The 18,909-nt window shown below is 45.7% G+C and overlaps 4 protein-coding genes across 4 annotated transcripts; 3 read left to right on the top strand and 1 right to left on the bottom strand.

Annotated features, from left to right (window-relative positions):
- Positions 1-6,625: 6,625 nt before the first annotated feature.
- Positions 6,626-8,111, top strand: LOC135678730 (uncharacterized). The gene has a single exon (XM_065191841.1). It carries the CDS (start codon positions 6,694-6,696, stop codon positions 7,906-7,908), a length of 1,215 nt encoding a protein of 404 aa, XP_065047913.1. The 5' UTR covers positions 6,626-6,693; the 3' UTR covers positions 7,909-8,111.
- A 1,888-nt stretch (positions 8,112-9,999) lies between these two features.
- LOC135678729 (photosystem I chlorophyll a/b-binding protein 5, chloroplastic-like) lies at positions 10,000-11,755 on the top strand. Its single transcript, XM_065191840.1, has 6 exons — positions 10,000-10,296; positions 10,387-10,519; positions 10,769-10,881; positions 10,995-11,099; positions 11,249-11,337; positions 11,412-11,755. The coding sequence occupies exons 1-6, from the start codon at positions 10,061-10,063 to the stop codon at positions 11,552-11,554; spliced, it is 819 nt and encodes a 272-aa protein (XP_065047912.1). The 5' UTR covers positions 10,000-10,060; the 3' UTR covers positions 11,555-11,755.
- Positions 11,756-11,888: 133 nt separating this feature from the next.
- On the top strand, positions 11,889-15,234 carry LOC135678728 (protein WEAK CHLOROPLAST MOVEMENT UNDER BLUE LIGHT 1-like). Its single transcript, XM_065191839.1, has 3 exons — positions 11,889-12,142; positions 12,635-13,122; positions 13,259-15,234. The coding sequence occupies exons 2-3, from the start codon at positions 12,670-12,672 to the stop codon at positions 15,005-15,007; spliced, it is 2,202 nt and encodes a 733-aa protein (XP_065047911.1). The 5' UTR covers positions 11,889-12,142; positions 12,635-12,669; the 3' UTR covers positions 15,008-15,234.
- A 101-nt stretch (positions 15,235-15,335) lies between these two features.
- On the bottom strand, positions 15,336-17,614 carry LOC135679923 (galactoside 2-alpha-L-fucosyltransferase-like). The gene is made up of 2 exons (XM_065193904.1): positions 17,366-17,614; positions 15,336-16,837 (listed from the first exon to the last, which is right to left on the bottom strand). The coding sequence occupies exons 1-2, from the start codon at positions 17,517-17,519 to the stop codon at positions 15,396-15,398; spliced, it is 1,596 nt and encodes a 531-aa protein (XP_065049976.1). The 5' UTR covers positions 17,520-17,614; the 3' UTR covers positions 15,336-15,395.
- Between the last annotated feature and the right edge of the window lie 1,295 nt (positions 17,615-18,909).

Here is an 18,909-nt window from a genome sequence, read left to right as displayed (position 1 = left end):
ATCTCTGACAAGCGAAAGTGACCTTTTAAGGGCTCATGCTCATGCATCCTTACTGTCTCGCTTCAGGCTCAGTACTACAGCGCGGATGAGATGAATGCACAAGAATAGTGGTTTTGGAAAGGGTTGGTTCATGCATTCTTCCTACTGTCATCTGCGGTATTTGCATCTACAGCACCGCAGCTGCAGGTAGTACATTTATGTATCTGACATCCCGTTGGCAGCATATGCTTGGCGACATCATTCCCCTCTACTATATTCAATTAGAATATAAAGCTCAAAACGTTGATGTGATGTTCTGATCCGATCGTATACCCATCCAGCAAAACAAAAAAAATCAAACAGTGATTCGAGAGTTAAGGGCTTAACTCTGAGACCGATACCTATTTAATCATGGATGAGTCGAGGATTATATGTTTGGGTTTTGGGGTTCTTATTGGAACCAATTTGATCATATACTTTGAGGATTATACGATAGGAATTTTAGGTATGGAATTCCGATCCAAATTCTCATTTCCAAAGGTTAGAATGTTCAATAAATTTAAATATAGTTTTTTTTTTTTTGTTGCTAGATTTAAATATTTTGTCTTTATTTTACGTATAGTTTAGTTATTATATTATCTTATCATGTTAATAACAAGATTATATTAGCATATAATTATTAACCTGTGGGACTAATCTATCCCTACATGTTCCAATAGAATGTGAAGTTCCATGTACAGAGTCTCCAAACATGACAGTATACTCATCGTCTCTGTCGTCACTGTGAGATAGAAGAGAAGATTTCTAGAACCCAACAAAATTGCCTTCCCGCCTCTCTCTCTCTCTCTCTCGATCTATCTGTGTGTGTGCTGCAGGACACAGTGAGTGACAGAGATTACTAGAAAGAACAAACGCAAACAAGGTGGTAGAAAGCATCAATCGAAAGGAGGAGGATGAGTTTGGACTGTGCTGAAAAGGCTGATGTAGAAGGATGATGGCTCTGTTGTCGTGGTGGCTGTGGACTCACAGTAGGTGGGAGTGGATGGAATCCCACCAGGGATATCTTTTCCGCCACGGAGTCCTTCACAGGTTCTCATCCCTGCCTTCTTCCCCACTCGCCTCTGCTCCCTGCCCGGGCGCGGAACACGAGATCTGCACCAGTTTTCTATATAGTTTGTGTCGTGTCTGCATCGTTAGATGCCCACTCTGCGTGTTTGGTATCTGAAGCCGCGCGCGCGCGGAGGGAGAGCCGAATAATGGATGGTCACGAGATCAAAAGTCGCTCCGATGGTTCTCGTCTTTCATTGTCAGGAGGACGGAGTGGCATCAAAGCAGAAGGATCTGTTTGATGCGGTTCTCTTCTGTTTGTTTGTGATGGGAACGATCCTTCTCATACGGTTCATACTTCTCGTGATCACGATGAAAGATTCAGACGTCGAGAGATCATGTGTGATTAAGAACTTGCTCGTTTCAGAGTTTGGTTAGCATAATCTTTTGGGTGTTCTCCGAGATATAAACAGTGAGATGATTGGAACATTTGGCGACCACTGTGGTGTCAGATCCAGCATTAAGAGGCTAGTAGGTTATGCAGAAAAGAAGAAGGAAATAACAGTCGAGATGCTGTGGGCTCTGATGCCGAGGGGACACAAAGGCTGTTCCCATCACATGCTCTCTCCACCTTGTTCTCGTCTTCTCTTCTTTTTATTCTGTCACTCGAGATGATCCCATCACCAGCCCCCTTCCCTTTGGATCAAAGTAGGGAGCTTTTGCATGTATGGATGGTCCTGTGAAACTGCTTATTTATGTATTGGATCGCCTCTCCAAAATGTCACCTCTTCTCATAACGGCACGTCCCAAGTCTTTCCATCAACCTTGGGTTGATGAGAGATAAAGATATAGAAAAATTATTTTTGATGCTTCTAAGAGTTTTTCGATAATGTTTCTAAAAAGGATAGAAATTTTTTTTTTCAAGATTTATATAGGAGGATAAAAAAAAATCGTGCAGGATAACCCAAGGATCTTTATGTATTGAAAATTTTAATTTTCTCGGTAAATGTAGATGAGAGTTATTGAATCACATTAATCATATGTTGATCCGTAAAAGTTTTATCAAAATACTAATGCATGAGATTGATTTATCATTCGTTATTATAACAAAGACTTTCCGACATTACCACAACATCTGCTAAGTGAATGTGACCATGTCAAGCTCAAACATAAGTTCATAAATCCCAGACTACATTAGACGTATGTAAAGTACGATAAAGAGAAGTTGATTACACTCTCATTTCCATCATCAATGATCCTTGGGAGTGAGAGAGAGAGAGAGAGGTTGGGATTTCCTCACGCTATTGTGGCTCTCCGAGCTGTGTGGAGGCTTTTCTCTCCCTCAGTGACATTGGGCCTTGGAAAGATCCCATCTCCGACTCATCATCCCCCACAATGGCAGTGAGATAGATAGTCTTGCTAGTGAGTCGAACGAGTTGTCTTGCTATTCCGGCATGGATGGCTGCAAAAGAACTTACTGATGGATCGAGTGATGTCTCAATCACACTTCACATCACGGATGGACCGAAGCCTGCAGGTTCGATCGGGTGCTGATGACATAATTCTGTCTCCTCCATTTTGCCAATCAAATCAAAACTTTAGAAAGAAGAAAAGGAGGGACTGTTTAACACTATTGGATTCAGTGGTTTTAAGTCAGATAAAAAAAAAGGGGGGCAAAAATATCTTTCTAACCTTTTCTCCCTCATCAATAAATAGCTGAATACATATAACACAGTACTATTTAGAACCACTACATGATTGGATAGACATTCTCAATTTTTGATGCCTTCATTTTTGTATTTAATTGGTATCAGTTGGATGGTATAGTAGACAATCAATCTGGCAAGACAAATCCAACACATAAAGCCCAGTGGATCACAGCGATAACGGCCCAATAAAGGCAATCAATGTCGACGTCTAAAGTGGGTAATAAGTGCAAAGCCTGCTTGTGTTAGGATGGGTAAATATTTGTAGATGCTTTACTATAAACCATATTGTTTAGTGTGCCCAAATTAATTGAAGAATAAGAATTTTAACTAGGAAAGGGAACCCTTAAACATGTGTTATGAATCTCCAAACTTTAATGGAGGGAGAATGTACACACTCGGTCAACTCAGGCTTTAATTTGAATTAATTTAAGGAAGAATTTTATTTTGATTCTAATAAATTGAAGTGTTCGACCAATCTGTCGCTTCGTATTAATCAGACTTGGAGAGCAAGCAAGCATGATGAGAAAGGTATGTATGAATGATGGAGCAAAGCATGAGAGAATCGGCAGTGTTAGAGGGTTCATAAGTAAAGATCTGATCTGTCTCTCTCTCTCTCTCTCTCTCTCTCTCGTACTTATCATGAGATCTATGTGCTGGTATCCGTGGAACCTGCAGGATTTCTTTCTGTCGAGGTTCCTGTGAACCAAAAAAGAGAGCTGCTGATCCATGTTTAGGTGAGCTTGAGCTGCTGAGGACGCTGCTCGCTCACATACTGTAATCCTTGGACTCGGAATCAGTGAACATTTGCTGCCGCCTATCGAAGCAGTGGCCCAGGCGACAAGAGTAACCAGTGGGAGTCTTTCCCAGTGTCCTCCTGTCATCATGCTTTATCCTACAACACAAGGAAAAAGTAAAGGCTTCTCTTCTCTCCCATGAGGCATCATCAGACAAGCAAAATGCGTCGGTTCAACTTTATATTGTGCCTTGGAGAAGGCATCATGTTGCAGCTCCGCACGAACGCACAACCCTCCCTTTTAATTTATCAGTAGCCCCCCTAAAGGTAACTGGGCATCTTCCTTTGTCTTTGATCAGGTTTTGTTTTCTCTGCCCGATGGTGAAGTCTCTCTTTCCCATTCGTAAGGCTTGTTCGATGTGAACAGTCCCTGGTACTCACTCCTCAGACACCCCCATCTCCATCCACACCTTTTCTTGGATGCTAACATAATTTGGTTTGTAATGGGGTGCTGATGATGCCCCTACTCTACTGCACCTTTAGTAGGGATATAGGCTTCATGTTCTCCTATCCTCGCCGAAGTAAGTAGAACAAGGACAAACGAATGGTGTCGAATGTCCACGAAGAAGTAAACTTGGAAAAGCCTTTCGACTCCCATTAAATTATAGCGCTGCCCATAACACGTTCGAGGAAAAGAAGAAAAAGAAATCAAGTGATGTTTTCTTCAACCTTCAAAAGCTTCATGAGACGTTTAATTACCCGACTGCGAAGAAAGTGGAAGAAGACAATCGAGAATCTGCAAGCTTTACTGCGAGATGCTAAAGTTCTGACGCCACAAGCCGGGGGTAACTTGATCTTCTCCGAGGAACAAAGTGAAATGATGCTGTTGGCCTCACTTACAACCGGTGCAAACCTCCGTCTCTCGCTATTTGTAAGCGGGCATCAGTAGCTGCATAGAATTGATGACCGCTTCTTCTTAGAATGAGAAGTTGCTGTCGATCGTTTTAGTAGGTTCTATGTTTGTTGCATGCATGTTCGGTCGACGATATATGGCCACCACAAAGCTCAAATTCCTCGGCTTTCCTGTAGCACAGCCCATTCTTCTCTGTAGGATCGCCTAAGTGAGAGTATCGAAGCCCTTCTTTGCTTTAACATGAGAGAGAGAGAGAGAGAGAGCGAGCAAGTTTGTCAGGTGTCATCTCGGGAAGATTGCAGCCTGTTTCCACCAACTCGTTTTACCTGGCCACAACATTTTCCAGACATCTTTTTCAGTGCCTCAATTCTGATGGTGGAGAATCTATGGAGTACATTTTATTTGTTTTGTCGACGGTTCATTTTGAAGAGCTTGAGGTCATTAGTCGTATTAAAAATTATTTCAAGCTGGCATGGCATATAGTTAATGCGATGCTGTTAACTATATGAGTGCAACTGAGTAATCTCCCACAAGCTAAGCTCTTCTACGAGTCATGCTTTAACACGTGAGTTGAGTTGGAATCCTACTGTGTGTGTCCGTCGATTACTATAACATTTTACTTACTTGGCTGTCACTCTTTTAGGAACTAAGGGGAGACAACATATTGATGGGTGCTTGACATGCGGCAGACATTTAATGTCAACATCAAACATCAACATTAGTATATGATGCTATTGTTTTCATTTTAGTTGGAACCATTAACGAGTTCAACATATAAAATCGAGCCATTAACGAAGCATCGCAGCAGCAAAAGCCATAATGATGAGTATTGACATATGACATTTTATTCTCTCTCCCTCAACTTTAGTCAGTCTCTTCGAATGGTATCCACTTCTTCCCTACTTACTGTACATCGAAATTTGATTTAAATATCGATAAGGTTGTGCTTCACACCGATCCAAATCAAGGCCTAGTGCCTTACTCTCTGCAGTCTTTTGCAAGGTCGAGATTTCAATATGTATATACACATACATGGGTGGTGATGGCAGAGGAGAGGTGCTAAGTTGGGGGTTGACTTCCGAGGGTATCTGAAAAGATACGAACCGTTGACTTGTTTCTAGTTCAATGATTCATAGCATAAATTACACCAATTAGAGGTCGCAAATTCTAGTTCATTTCCTAAATATCACTTCTTTATCTACCGACTTTTGCATACTTAGCTAAGTCAAATTTGCATCACGCTTTATAGAAGAAAATTGGTGTTGGAAAACCTTGATAGAAGTACTAGTTAGAGGCCATGTCGAAGTCCAATGTTACTAGGGCTAGGGGTGCTTAAATCCATTTGAACCAACCCGTTAAGGTTAAATCGATTTGAACTGATTTTTTTATTCCAAAAATCAATTCTGTTTAGTTAAAAAGTAAGCTAAATTAAACCAAAATTGTTTCATATATACTTAATCGAATTTATTCAAAACTGATTAATCGATTTATAATTTTAAATATTATATATATATATATATATATATATATATATATATATATATATATATATATATATATATATATATATATATATATATATTAAAAGGATAGGATTGGGTTTATGAACTGATTCAGCTCAATTGAATCGAGTAGAAGTTTTGGTCAAATTGGCTTGACAGGACAAGATTTATAAAATTAAGCTCACATTATTTATAAAATTATGACATTACAATTAGGCTAACAATCTAATAAAAACTTAAGATAGTAAATTTATTGAGTTAATATTTTTCAAATTAAGATCGAATTGATTAATTGAATCAAAGAAGAATACTCTCCAAATCAGATATATTTATAGTCTTCAAAATCAAAAAATTAATGAATCAATTTTAGATTGATTGAGCTCTAGTTTGATTTTGAGTCAATTTAGATTTTTAATTCAATTTGAACATCTCCAATTAAGGCTTAGAGATTTAATTAAATTATTTAATAAATGGAGTAATGATGTAATTTACCGTTCATATATTTATCATTATCAATGTTTAAAATGTGATATTCCTGCACAATAATAGCATGTAGAGTGGGAAACGGATTTGCAATGGGAGCGCCGCTCCCAAAGCAAAGGGCGTTTCCGTGGGAACATGTCTTATCGTGTCATTGGAACCCATTCATGGTCCCAAACTACCAAGTCACTCCTGCACTCGCTGCTTCCTTGCCCTCCTCCTGCTCAGCCTATATAATGCCACACTAACGACTCTGGCTTCCTCCTCCACCTGCGCCCCCTTCAGAAGCCTACACTAAAGTATAGCCATTTGGTGCTCACCCGAGCAACAATGGCGGACGTCGACCGTTGGGTGCCAACCCTGACCCCGGCCAACGCCGCAGGCCTCCGCCGCCTCTCGGCCCGCGCCGCCGCCAGCCCCCGCGCCTCCTCCTCCTTCCGCCGCCTCGGCCTCCTCTCCCTCCGCCCCCTCGCCGAGGCCGTCCTCTCCCACCTCCGCGCCGCTTCCGTCACCTTCCGCCCCGGCCTCTCCGAGCCGGAGCTCGCCCGGCTCGAGGCCGACCTCGCCTTCTCCTTCCCGCCCGACCTCCGTGCCCTCCTCGCCCTCGCTCTTCCCTCCGGCCCTGGCTTTCCGGACTGGCGCGCCCCCCGACCCACCCTCCTCCTGCGCCTCCCCCTAGCCGCTGCCGCCGTCCAGGTCGCCCGCGGTGCCCTCTGGCCCCGCTCCTGGGGCCACCGGCCAGCCGACGCCGCTCGCGCCCTTCGCCGCGCCCGTGCCGCTCTCCGCCACGCCCCGCTCCTCCTTCCCCTCTTCGGCCGCTGCTACCTCCCCTGCTCCCCGTCCCTCGCCGGGAACCCTGTTTTCTATGTCGACGACGCCCGCGTTTTCTGCTGTGCCCTCGACCTTACCGACTTCTTCCAGCGCCACTCAGCCGTTCTCGGGCACCCGGAGCCCTCCTCGCCCCTCCGGAGTCTGGATGCCGCCTCCGCCGCCGGCATGAGCCCTCGCTGGATCGAATTCTGGAGCGACGCTGCCTCCGACCACCGCCGCCGTAGCTCTTCTTCTTCGTCGTCGTCGTCCTCCTCCTCGTTCTCTTCCTCTGCTTCGGAGACAGCTTCCACGTCCTCGTCATCGCCTCCGCCGGATCCGAAGCGGTTCGTGGAGATCCGGTCACCGAGGTTGCCGGACTGGGTCGGAAGCTACCTGGACCGCGTCGGATCAGTCCTGAGGCAAGGTGGGTGGGCCGAATCGGAAGTCAGGGAGATGGTCCACGTTCCGGCATCGCGGGTCTTCGCCGGCGGCGACGAGCTTGCCGCAACGGCCGAACTGGTCGACGCAGATGCGGTGCTGGACGCGCTGCTTGTGAAGGCGGATAGGTGCTCCGACTCGCTCCGCCGGGCTGGCTGGACCACCGACGAGGTCTCCGACGCGCTGGGGCTAGATCTCCGGCGGCGGCGTGGGAAGGACCACCGCCCACCAGTGAAACTACCCCCAGGGATCGCCCTTAAGCTCGCGAAGCTCGCGGAGGCGGTGGCCCGATCCTGAGTGGCGGTGTCCAGATACAAAAGCGCGTGTGCTTCTTTTCTTTTTGTTCTGTTTCTCGAGTGGCTTTTGCAACGTTCAATTTAGTATAAAGTTCGGGAGGGCGATATACAAGAGAGTGAAGGGGGTATAGCGTACTCAATATACATATGTCAGCTGTGTATGTGATCGTAAGTGGACAATAAAATGTTTCACGTTACGGAGTATGTTACAAATGCTACAACATTACTCGTTGCTGTTTTCTTGTGTCCTCCTCGAGGTATATATAATCTCCAGACGCTGATCACTCGCTCCATCTCATGAGAGAAAACGATATTCGTATATACTTCCATGTCTATTATATATGTTTCTATGAAAATCCCAATCCATCAGCACACCATATGCGAAACATAATGTTGTTGGGAAGGGAATTCATGTACTCAATTTGTTAGGAAGATGGTGTGCTCTGCTCGGTGGTAGTCTGCACTTGTTTTACTTGTCGTGGCTGGCAAAGGCAACCACACGCGCGGGGATCGCCTCATCTACAAAAGGCGGAGCCCCCAAGGAAACCCCACTTTGTGCAAAAGCGTGCGTGTGGCTGCCGCTGCTTTCCTTTTCCCTCTCCTCCTGTGTTTTCTGATGCACCTGTTTTCTTTGTTGGGGTGACAGCTTTGGAAGCTGTGGAGGATACTCGAAGTGGATGGGAGCGCAGTGGCACGCTGTCCGTGAACTTAAACAAAGAGACACTAGGGAGGGAGGGAGGGAGGTAGAGAGAGAGAGAGACATGACAGCGAGACTTCATGTTGTTGGGTCATGGGTGGTTGGGTGTGCTCACGCCCGAATCAAAAGCTCTTGCTTTGCTTCAACAGTGTTGGCTGCTGTACAAGACCGATGTACTAAAAGTTTCTTTATTGCAAGTAGAATGAATCGTAGGCTCTTTGGATTTGTTGGCCGGGAGCTAACACTATTTGGCCCGGCCAGTTGGACATGTAGATGACATCGAATTCCATTTGAACCATGTTGGATGGGAATTATCAAGCAAGCCATGCACTGTGCTGCCACAGAGTGGTCTCCTGGGTCCGTGGAGATGATTTCATGAATGTAGGGGCAACACTGTTGTCTTTTGTAATGACCGTACTCTTGTACTTCCTATCGAGAAGCTTTTAACATGTACTGAAACAGATGACGATTGGGAGAGGTGGCCTCTCCCTCTTCTGCAGTGCCTCTCGAGCGTGCTCCTCATCTCCTCCGTCTCCCTTCCTCCTGCTGTGGATGCCGAGGACCCTAAGGAGGCAGTCAAGACCGCTTCCGAAGGATAGGAGGGAGAGCATGCACGAAGGCTACAGCAGCCCTAGGAAAGGTGCGATAGGGCAGGGACATCATCAGCGACCCGTATAACCAAATTATAGTACACGGCATGAAAAGGAGCGGATGGAGATTGGAATCTGTGGAGTAGCAAAGCTTATTCACATCCACTATGCATTGGAAGTGGGAAAGAGAGATTTCACCATCAGACAGGCAAAACAAACCCGATCAGAGACAAAGGAAGATGCCAAGTTACTTTTGGATGGTTGCTGATAAAATTAAAGGGGAGATGTGTGCCCGTGCGGGGCTGCAACATGATACCTTCTCCAAGGCCTGAGATAAAGTCGAACGGAGGCATTTTACCTTCTGTACGTAATGATGCTTCTGGGAGAGAAGAGAAGCTTTTACTTTTTCTTTATGGTCTCGAGGATAAAAGCAAGATGAGGGTAGGACACTACTTCGGACTCCCACTGGTTACTTCTGTCACCTATGCGAAGGCCCACCCATTCCAACTCCTCCATGCATGCTTATCTTCAATTCCCAGGATAAAACCATGCGAAGAGGGTGAAGACCTCATGACACCGGCCGGTTTGAGGTCGCAGCAAATTGTCAATCATGTGTATATGTAAACTTCGATCAGTAACTTGGCTAGTTTGGATTTAGAAAGATAAATACCGAAATTAAATTACTTTAATTAACATATATCCATGAATAATTTCGCCTTTCTTAATTGCAAGATTGCATGGCTACCTTTCGGATGCATTGAGACCAATGAACAGCCCTCTCTTATCCGTTCGTTGCTCTAACAGCAGCCGCGGGAAACAAAAGCAGCAGATAGGAGTCGGCTTTTGGACGCCGCAAAAAAAAAGCCATGGCATTCGCAGTCTCGACCACAGTCGCCGGAATCCACGCCGGCGAGGCTCCTCACGCCTTCGCAAGCTCTTCCCTCAACTTCCCCGCCGGAGGGAGAAAAAGAGGCCCATTTCATTCCACCTTCTCCTCCCGTCCACCACCGCAACCAGTGGCGACTCGGCTCCTCGCCCGAGCCCAGCTGCAGCGCGCGACGTGGCTCCCCGGCCTCGACCCGCCTCCCCATCTAGATGGCACGTCTGTTCTCATGCTCCTTCCCTGCCTGCTCTCTGGGTTTTCATTTGAGCAGCTCCTCCGTAGCTCTACGTGATCAAATTCGTGGTTCAGGCTCGTCGGAGACTTCGGTTTCGATCCGTTGGGGCTCGGCGAGGATCCACAGAGCTTGAAATGGTACGTCCAGGCCGAGCTTGTGCACTGTCGGTTCGCGATGGCTGGCGTCGCCGGCATTCTGGTCACAGATGTATGCAACTCGCCCTCTGCACCTGTGCACTTCAGATTGTTTCGTTGCTGTAGGTTTTGCACAATCAAATTGAGGTTTGTTTGGATGGATTAGTTTATGGAGGAGTCTTCTGCGGGTCTGTGGTTTGGGGGTGTATCACTGTGTCAAGTTTAGCTGACTGTGGGACACTAATAACAGCATTTTGCAATAGGCGATAAATACTGCAAATGTCTAAGGTTTGCATTCTAATCCATGACGTGCTGCTTCTAGCTACTACGCGTGACAGGATTCGGCAACATTCCAGTATGGTTCGAAGCAGGTGCCGTAAAGTTCGAGTTCGCCAGTACAGAGGCACTCTTCGTTGTCCAACTCCTCTTGATGGGGTAAGATTCACTGACAAATAAACAAAAGAACCTTTTCTTCTGTGATCACAACATATAAATCAATAGCCATCTATTGTTTTCAGATCTCATGTTCCGTCCTCATTATGATGCAGATTTGTTGAGACCAAACGGTATATGGATTTTATTAAACCTGGATCACAAGCCCAAGAAGGCAGCTTTCTGGGGTTGGAAGCTGCACTGGAAGGCTTACAACCTGGGTGAGTGTCGAAATCTCTGATTCCTCCAGCAGCTGCTATTATACCTTGTAATTAAGTGTCATTCGTGCTTGTTTCACACGTCTGTTGCTATTGCATCGTTTGAAGTAGAAGTTCTAGCTATAAGCTTATTTGATCGGTCTTTGAGAAAGCTATCCAGGTGGACCACTGTTTAACCCTCTGGGACTGGCCAAAGATATTGAGCATGCCAGTGAACTGAAGCTGAAAGAGATCAAGAACGGTAATGGTGATCCGCAATTCTGTTTGCTTCCGAGTACGAGATGTGGAGCTACTGACGGGGATTTGCTGCCACAGGGAGGCTAGCGATGGTTGCGATGGTGGGCTTCTTTGTGCAAGCGAACGTCACTCACGTCGGACCAATCGACAACCTCACATCACACCTCGCGGATCCATTCAAGAACACCATCATCCACAACGTTTTTGACTCTGCTTCTTGAGAAAAGATGTTTGATGTGGCCCTTCATGCAAGCTTGGGTCGTATAAGAATCCCACTGATTGATTCAATGGCACTGTCATTCATCATGTTATTATTTCTTGAGTTCACCAAACCTAAACGATCGTCTTCTTACTGCTATGACTGTATTGATGTCTTGGATACTCGAGGTTTCCTCCCCAAGGAGTGGTGCCTATTTGGGTTACTTTTGGGTCAACGATGAGCTTCTATTATTAAGAGAGAGAGAGAAGAATTTATGATGTTTTTCAATATTTTAGGGAATAAAAGAAACAACATATTATTAGCACTGATGAGGTGGCAGAGTCTTCATAGGAACGGACTAATTAAGGTCACCTATAAACGAACAAATCAGAGAAAGCAGAGGCTGATAAGAACAAGCAACAAAAAGATAAAAAATTGATGGCTCAGAGGCAGAGAGAGTTTCCAGAATAGGGTTCTTTACGAGAGCGGTGCCAATTCTGGACATTATTTCCTCCTCTCCTCCCCCTTCTTTTCTGTTCCCTCCGAAACCATTGCATCCTCCAAGTCTTGAAAGGGGAATCAGAAAAGAAGAGGAGAACTATCTAATAATGTAAGTTCTCTTTGTTTCCTTCAGTATCATTCTTCGTTAACGTATCGATCGATTCAGCAGAGGTTTTCTTTTCGGATTCAATTTGTCCATTGTATTCTTCTCTCTTTCCTATCTCGTTTGATATAGGAAATGGCTTCTATGATGTTTCTTTCAATTAGATTTTGAGCTTAGGAAGATATGCATGATTCTCTGCAAGTTTCTCACCTTTATGTTCTTGGACAATGTGTTGCCATAATAGATAATCTGATGCTAAACATTTATTCTTTGGCCGGCCTTAATCTCATTGGCAAGCTTGATTTTTTATCCACTATTTTACGGATTTTGATTTGATTTTGACTCTTTGGATTATGATTTCTGCATCGAACCTTCCTTTTTCTCCCTTCGTATGAATGTGAATCACATGACCAATGAGATGCTTCAGAAGAGTAGTTGTTCTTTGTAGCGTTTTCACGTCTCAATCATTTGCTTCTTGATCTTCTATTTATCTCGCAGAGGAAGTAGCCAGGGAATTATATATACGACCATTCATGGAGGAAGCACATATAATCGAAGAAAGCTCTTCCCGTGCTAATTCGTTTTCGTCGTCCGAAGGTTCCTCTGATCTAGAATCCATGACATTCCCTATCATCGAGGACGGCAGTCATCACCATGGAGAATCAGAGAAGGATGACGACGCCTTGTTTCTCGTTGATGTTCCCAACGCTCCACCAATCATCGACCAAAAAGGACTGGTTGTGCCGGAGAAAAAACCGGGAGCCGAGCTTGAGGACGCCAACTTCGACTCACCAAAACTGCAACGCATTCTGACGCCTCATTCTTTCGACGAATCGAAAGAGCTCGGAACACCCAAAAATGAGAAACAAGATGACGTGAACAGAAGGCTGGTTGACACTGCAGCACCTTTCGAGTCTGTTCGGGCGGCCGTGACGAAGTTTCGAGGTATTGCCGACGGAAAAACTGAAGACTCCAAGACCGTCGAGGTAAATCTTACTTTTCTGGGTTAATTTTGCTGTTAATTTTCGCATGAATCCTGTCATTTTCCTGCTGAAAGAAGAGTAATTACATGCTGTGTGAAATATAGGACCTCGTTACTAAGTAGATCTTATATATACACAGAGGCAAAAGAGTGTCCAACTTGAACTCAAGAAAGTACAAGATGAAGTTCTAAGGTATCAAAAACAATATGAAGATGCCAAGACGCTGGAAGGACGAGCGCTGAAGGAACGAGATCGGGTGATAGGACTCGTGGAAGAGCTAAAACTTCAATTGGAGACAGCAGAGGCTGAGGAGGCACAAGCAAAGCAGGACTGCGAGCTCGCTAATCTAAGGTTGAAAGAAATGGAGCAGAGAATCGCTGACAATGCAAGCGCCGCAGCCATGGAACAAATGGAGTTAGCCAAAGAACGACATGCGAGCGAGACTGCAGAATTGAAATCGGTCAAACAGGAGCTGGAGTCCATGCAAAGACGGTATGTTGCACTGGTTCTGGAAAGAGACATCGCGATCGGGAGAGCGGCAGATTCTATTTCTGCATCGAAGCAGATCGAGAAGACCATTCAGGATCTGACCCTCGATCTGATCACGACCAAGGAATTGCTCGAGTCAGCTCATTCCGCACGTCTTGTAGCGGAAGAACGAAGAATCGGTGCAGCCTTGAGCTTGGAACTAGAAAATTTGATCTGGGAAATGTTGATGAAGCAAGCTGAAGGAGAACTACGGCAAGCTAGTGAGCAAGTCCTATCGACGAATGATGTGAAGTCAAAATTAGATAGAGCTTCAACATTGCTAGCCAGTCTAAAAGCTGAAGTAGCTTCGCACATTCAAGTAGCATCATCCACGACCGGAGATGAACTTGAGGAAGTGAGGACTAACATTGAGAAGACTAATGATAGCATCAAATGCTTGAGAGATGCGATTTCTTCACTCACGTCTGAGCTAGAAAGGGAGAAAGAAGCCCTGACGACGGAGAGACAGAAGGAAGCTTTGACATCCGCAGTAGTCTCGTCTCTTGAAGCTGAACTCGAAAGCATCAACAATGAGTTGCAACTGGTTCTGAGGAGGGAGAAGGAGGCCAGAGAAAAGGTGGAAATACCGAAGGCACTAGAACAAGCAAATGCGGAAGCAGAGCAAGCCAAATTAGCAGCTGCCTCGGCACGCGAGGAGCTAAGGAATGCAGAGGAAGAAGCAGAAGTGGCCAAGGCAGGAGCCAGCAGAGTGGAGATGAGATTAGACGCCGCTCTTAAGGAGATTGAGGCAGCTGAAGCCTCGGAAAAGTTGGCTAGCTCAGAAGTCGAAGCATCGAAAGAGAGTGAACAAGCGAGAATGGAGTGCGAGGACCCGTCGAACAGAGTAACGTTGCCACTCGAAGTGTACCGGAGACTTCGCAAGAACGTTGACGAATCAAAGGAGCTTGCTAACAAGCGACTGATTTCAGCCACCGAGCAAATCGATGCAGCCAAGGAGTCCGAGTCGAGGAGATTACAAGAACTGGAGGAGGCAAACAAGACGATCGAAGAAAGGAAGAAAGCACTGAAAGCCGCACTAGAGGTGGTGGAGAAGGCCAACGAAGTGAAACTGGATGCAGAGCAGGAGATGCAGACATGGAGAGGCGAGCATGGACAACCGAGGAAACCGACCGGCACGCGAAGCTTGTCTGACTTTTCTGATCTTGGTGGTGCCATTGGAGAATCGGAGAGCTCCGAGAGCGACTTAGATGCTGCAATCGAAGAGAGCTTCACTCCCAGGTCCTGTATGGGGCGGTCAAAGACAACCAATGCCGTACCCGAGCCAAGACGGAGGAAGAGGTTGTTCTTCGCACGGATAGTCATGTTCTTGGCGAGGAAGAAGGTTCAGTCCTTGAAGTAAGAGAAGCGCGTCTTGCAGTGTCCGTATAATTCTCTGCGTTATACCATGCAGAACCAAGTAATCCTGCTGTGGCTGCTGGGACTTCTGCGGTCTACAACTCACGGAGCATGGTGTTTTAATCTTTTTTTCCTTTGATTGATTCATATCGTCATTTCCAATGTAAACGTTTATAAGCTTTCAGAATAATCCTTTTAATTCCCTAAGAACCTAAATGAGTTCTTTCATCATTTATGTTGTTCAGTGTTGGTGGACTTTCTGCTACTAATCGAACTATAAACCAAGGAAAGCTATTATATGACACAAAGTTGATCTTAGTAGTAATGGACCAAAGTTTGGGCCATATGAATCTGTTGAATGCTGATTACAAACATGCAGTAGTAGTGTTCGCCTAATCAAACAACCTCACACCACGGGGGAAATCTTCGCAGTGTCTCAGGTACGGGGTCACCGATCCTATATCGACTTTCTTTCTTGCTTTGCAGTCGTAAGACGGAGGAAAATGGAAGCAGGGCTCCATCGACATGGAGTGGAGGCAAAGATCATGGTCATTCGGCCTCACCAGAAGCCACGGCCTCAAACCGCCCAGCCCCTGCGCCACATACCCGAAAGTGGAGAATGGGCTGGTGATCAGTGCGTCGCTCAGGCTCAACAGGTAAATCTCTGCAAAAGCTTTCATGTTGTGGTTGAGCTTCTCCGAATGCTGCTTCTCTTCATGGCTTGGTTGGTGGACGCTGATCACTTCTCCGGTGGTCGTCGCGTGCTCGTAGTACATGTTCGTGAGCTTCTCAAAGTACCCACTGCGCAAACTGGTCACGAGAACTGATCTCGGCTTCGCTCCGGTGATGGTTGGAAGAGCAGTATCCGTTAGATTAACGTTGGGCAATAACCTTTTGGTCAGTGCGCAGTCGATGATGTAATCTGAGTGGCTATCGAAGTCAGCCTTTCCGAACAGTCTGATCTGGATTCCCAACCTTGATTTTGCATTGGCAAGATAAGCTTCATAGTACCTCGTTATGTAGCCCCAGACGGTGTTGGATGGATGGAAAAGATACGTTCCCAGATGGTGGAAGACGGCCGTCTTCTCCGGGAAGAGCAGACTCAGTTCCGTGTCGAACTCCGGGACGAGAAAGAAAGCGGGCGCGAAGTACTGGTTCGATCTCAGCAGCAACCAAGAGAACTTGCGGAGTAGCTGCTGACCCTCTTCGCAGTAGAACATCTTATCGAATTCGTCGTTGGAATGTACCAGGTGGAGATAGAGAAACGCCGGCAACGAAGCGTTTGCGGTGTCCATATCGTTGCTAAGCAGCTTGTTCTTGAGCAAATTTCCATAGCCGTGATCCTTCTCCAAGACCCAGCTGTACCTGACGGGGAAATCGGAAGGGAGAACCCACGACGTCTCAGGAAATGGCTCGCAGAAGAGGTCGCCCATGTCATCGGTGAGGTGGAGCAGTAAGACCTTGTCGTTGAGCAGAGCGTAGAGGAAGGCGGAGGCGATACTTATGATCCTGTTGCCTAAGCCGTCGGACGGCACCCACACCACGTAGTTGCACTCCGCGGCTGCTGTGCCGGTGTCGGACACCAACTGTTCGACGGCCTTCCTGTAGAGCTCGGTGTTCGGACCACATTTCTTGTGGAGGGCTTCGTACCTTCGAAGCCTTCGGATGAGGTAGGGCGAAGGAGTGTGGTTTGATGGTTTCCTCCGGTACCATGCGGACTGGTGGCGGCTCAGGCAGGAAGCGCCGTCGAATGCGACGGACAAGAGATCTCCGAGAAGCTCGTCCTTTGGTGGTTCAGCAGTGGAAGATCCAGCAGAACAGCTCCTGTTGGTGACTGCGGAATGATGAACAGAGTACGCAACAAAAATTTCATCACGTCGGGTGAAGGATGAGAGAGGCGGAATTGCTAAACGAGGATGAGGAATCTGGTCAAATAATAGTAATCTGACATATTATAGGGTGCTTATAAGGGTCAACATCCAAACAGGGCCAATTATATTCTATATTTGTATAACGTGTCGTATACAACGAGTAGTTAACTTAAAATCAAGCTTAATGACCCAAAAATTCAACTAGAATGAACAATGATGGAAGGAATCTGATCCAAGACTGACTGATACATTTAGATGCTAAACTCTTATGCCTTCCATTTTTTACGTCTCCCAGTTGGATTAATCAGCCAAAGCTAAGAAATCATATCACTTTCCGAAGCCACCCAAACAGATTCAACACGAGTGGGTTGAATCTTCACCCAGAAAGACATGCATGAAGAGCGTGTCTTTCTCGTCCATTCTTCACCCAGAAAGAACGATATGTAAAGGGAAAGATCCCCGTCGAGATCTGCAGAATCGAAGAGGCTCACCTTCGCCCGGTACCGCATAGCTTGAGAGGAGGAGATCAGGCGACAAACTGCGATGGGCTCCCGACAGTACAATGAGAAGCAGGGCAAGCGCGAGGAAGGGGAAGACGAAGAGTGACCTTGCGAGTGCGTAGCCAAGAGTTCTTTCTTCGAACATGGCGCCACGATTCACCTCCCGGTGGCTCGTCGCGAGGCTGCCTTCGGATCTGCTTTATTTGTCACCTCTTCGACGGGCGGACGACTTCACATCACGTCTCATTCCAGAATCCGAAGACGAGACTGCCCCATCCAACTAGTTTGTAGGACAAATGATCAGGTCGTGCGGTGCAGTTCGTGTCTTATTTCGATGGGCTTAAATAGAATAATCGTTCCAATTTGAGGTACAAAATTAATAGTAAGAAGATACAAATTGCCATCATAATGAATGTTAGCATATTAGGTCATCACAATCGTGGGAAGTCGTGGCGCTTTACGTGATGGGCTTCTTTTCTTGGTGTCACAAACTATTTCTCTATGAATTACGACGAGTGCTAATGATCAAAACTCATCATCTATCCTTACGGAATCACCATTCCGGATGGGCTTACTTCAGCTGTCACATACATTATTATCCTGTGGTAGGGCGAGAATACAAGAATTTTGTAGTGATCATGCTACATTAGGATTGTCAATAGATCAATTTAAGGCAGGGATTAATAGCAGTATCCTTCACATAGCTTTCCAAAATTCCTCACATTTTTTGTCATTATATCCAAGCATAGCTTATGCAACGTAAACACCGTGGCTCATGGCGTATTTGAGACTGCCATTAAAGAAGGTTCCATTTGCAAATGCATTTACCATGTATGAGGCCGAGTGTTTTGTTGATCATGACACCATCATCACCCGAAGGTAACAATCTAAATCCAAATACTGTTCTTAGTAATAAGTCAAATGAGCCAGCGACAGGCTTTTATATATATATATATATATATATATATATCAGGTATCCTGAAGACTATCCATCATCCTTTTTTTATAGAGTAAAATGGTCATCTTGACTGGACTTTTTGAAGTGTTTTTATAGTTAATGAAGTTTAGCTGTTTTTACGGTTAAATGAAAAGGTTACCCCTCTCTCTCTCTCTCTCTCCTTTGACAATTCGAGTTAATAGATCTTGACTTGGTCAAACTTGAGAAACTATAAAAAAGAATGCAACCAAGCTCAAGCCACCGTTAGACTAACAACTGAAATGGTACAAATGGGACCCTCAAAATAAACAATACAAATTGGAGGCACTTGAAACTTCGTAACAACGAAGTTCTTTTCCAAGCACACGCAGTACTGGTGGCTGCGTATTAATAGCGTCTCATCGACTATCTTATCGCCCCATGCAAAGTCTTCGCAGTGCTTCACGTAAGGGACGACTGCCCCTTTGTCAACGTTGCTTCCTGGTTTTGCAGTCGTAAGAGGAACCGAAGTGGAAGCATGGCTCCGCCGACAGGGTTTCAGGAGAAGCCACGGCCTCACACCTCCAAGGCCATACGCCACATACCCGAACGTGGAGAA

Source organism: Musa acuminata, chromosome BXJ1-7, assembly GCF_036884655.1.
Source record: "Musa acuminata AAA Group cultivar baxijiao chromosome BXJ1-7, Cavendish_Baxijiao_AAA, whole genome shotgun sequence".
Lineage (NCBI taxonomy): Eukaryota > Viridiplantae > Streptophyta > Magnoliopsida > Zingiberales > Musaceae > Musa > Musa acuminata.
The sequence above is the reverse complement of the archived record's forward strand: the minus strand, read 5'-3'. Positions and strand labels throughout refer to the sequence as shown.

What these genes read in the sequence shown, in the direction of transcription:
- LOC135678730 (XM_065191841.1), top strand. Translation starts at nt 6,694, where the DNA reads ATGGCGGACGTCGACCGTTGGGTGCCAACCCTGACCCCGGCCAACGCC.
- LOC135678728 (XM_065191839.1), top strand. Translation starts at nt 12,670, where the DNA reads ATGGAGGAAGCACATATAATCGAAGAAAGCTCTTCCCGTGCTAATTCG. An exon ending in AAGACTCCAAGACCGTCGAG is followed by an intron (nt 13,123 to 13,258) that starts GTAAATCTTACT and finishes ATATATACACAG; the next exon opens with AGGCAAAAGAGTGTCCAACT.
- LOC135679923 (XM_065193904.1), bottom strand. Translation starts at nt 17,519, where the DNA reads ATGTTCGAAGAAAGAACTCTTGGCTACGCACTCGCAAGGTCACTCTTC. An exon ending in CTATGCGGTACCGGGCGAAG is followed by an intron (nt 16,838 to 17,365) that starts GTGAGCCTCTTC and finishes ATCATTCCGCAG; the next exon opens with TCACCAACAGGAGCTGTTCT.
- LOC135678729 (XM_065191840.1), top strand. Translation starts at nt 10,061, where the DNA reads ATGGCATTCGCAGTCTCGACCACAGTCGCCGGAATCCACGCCGGCGAG. An exon ending in CCGGCATTCTGGTCACAGAT is followed by an intron (nt 10,520 to 10,768) that starts GTATGCAACTCG and finishes TGCTGCTTCTAG; the next exon opens with CTACTACGCGTGACAGGATT. An exon ending in GCTGAAAGAGATCAAGAACG is followed by an intron (nt 11,338 to 11,411) that starts GTAATGGTGATC and finishes TTGCTGCCACAG; the next exon opens with GGAGGCTAGCGATGGTTGCG.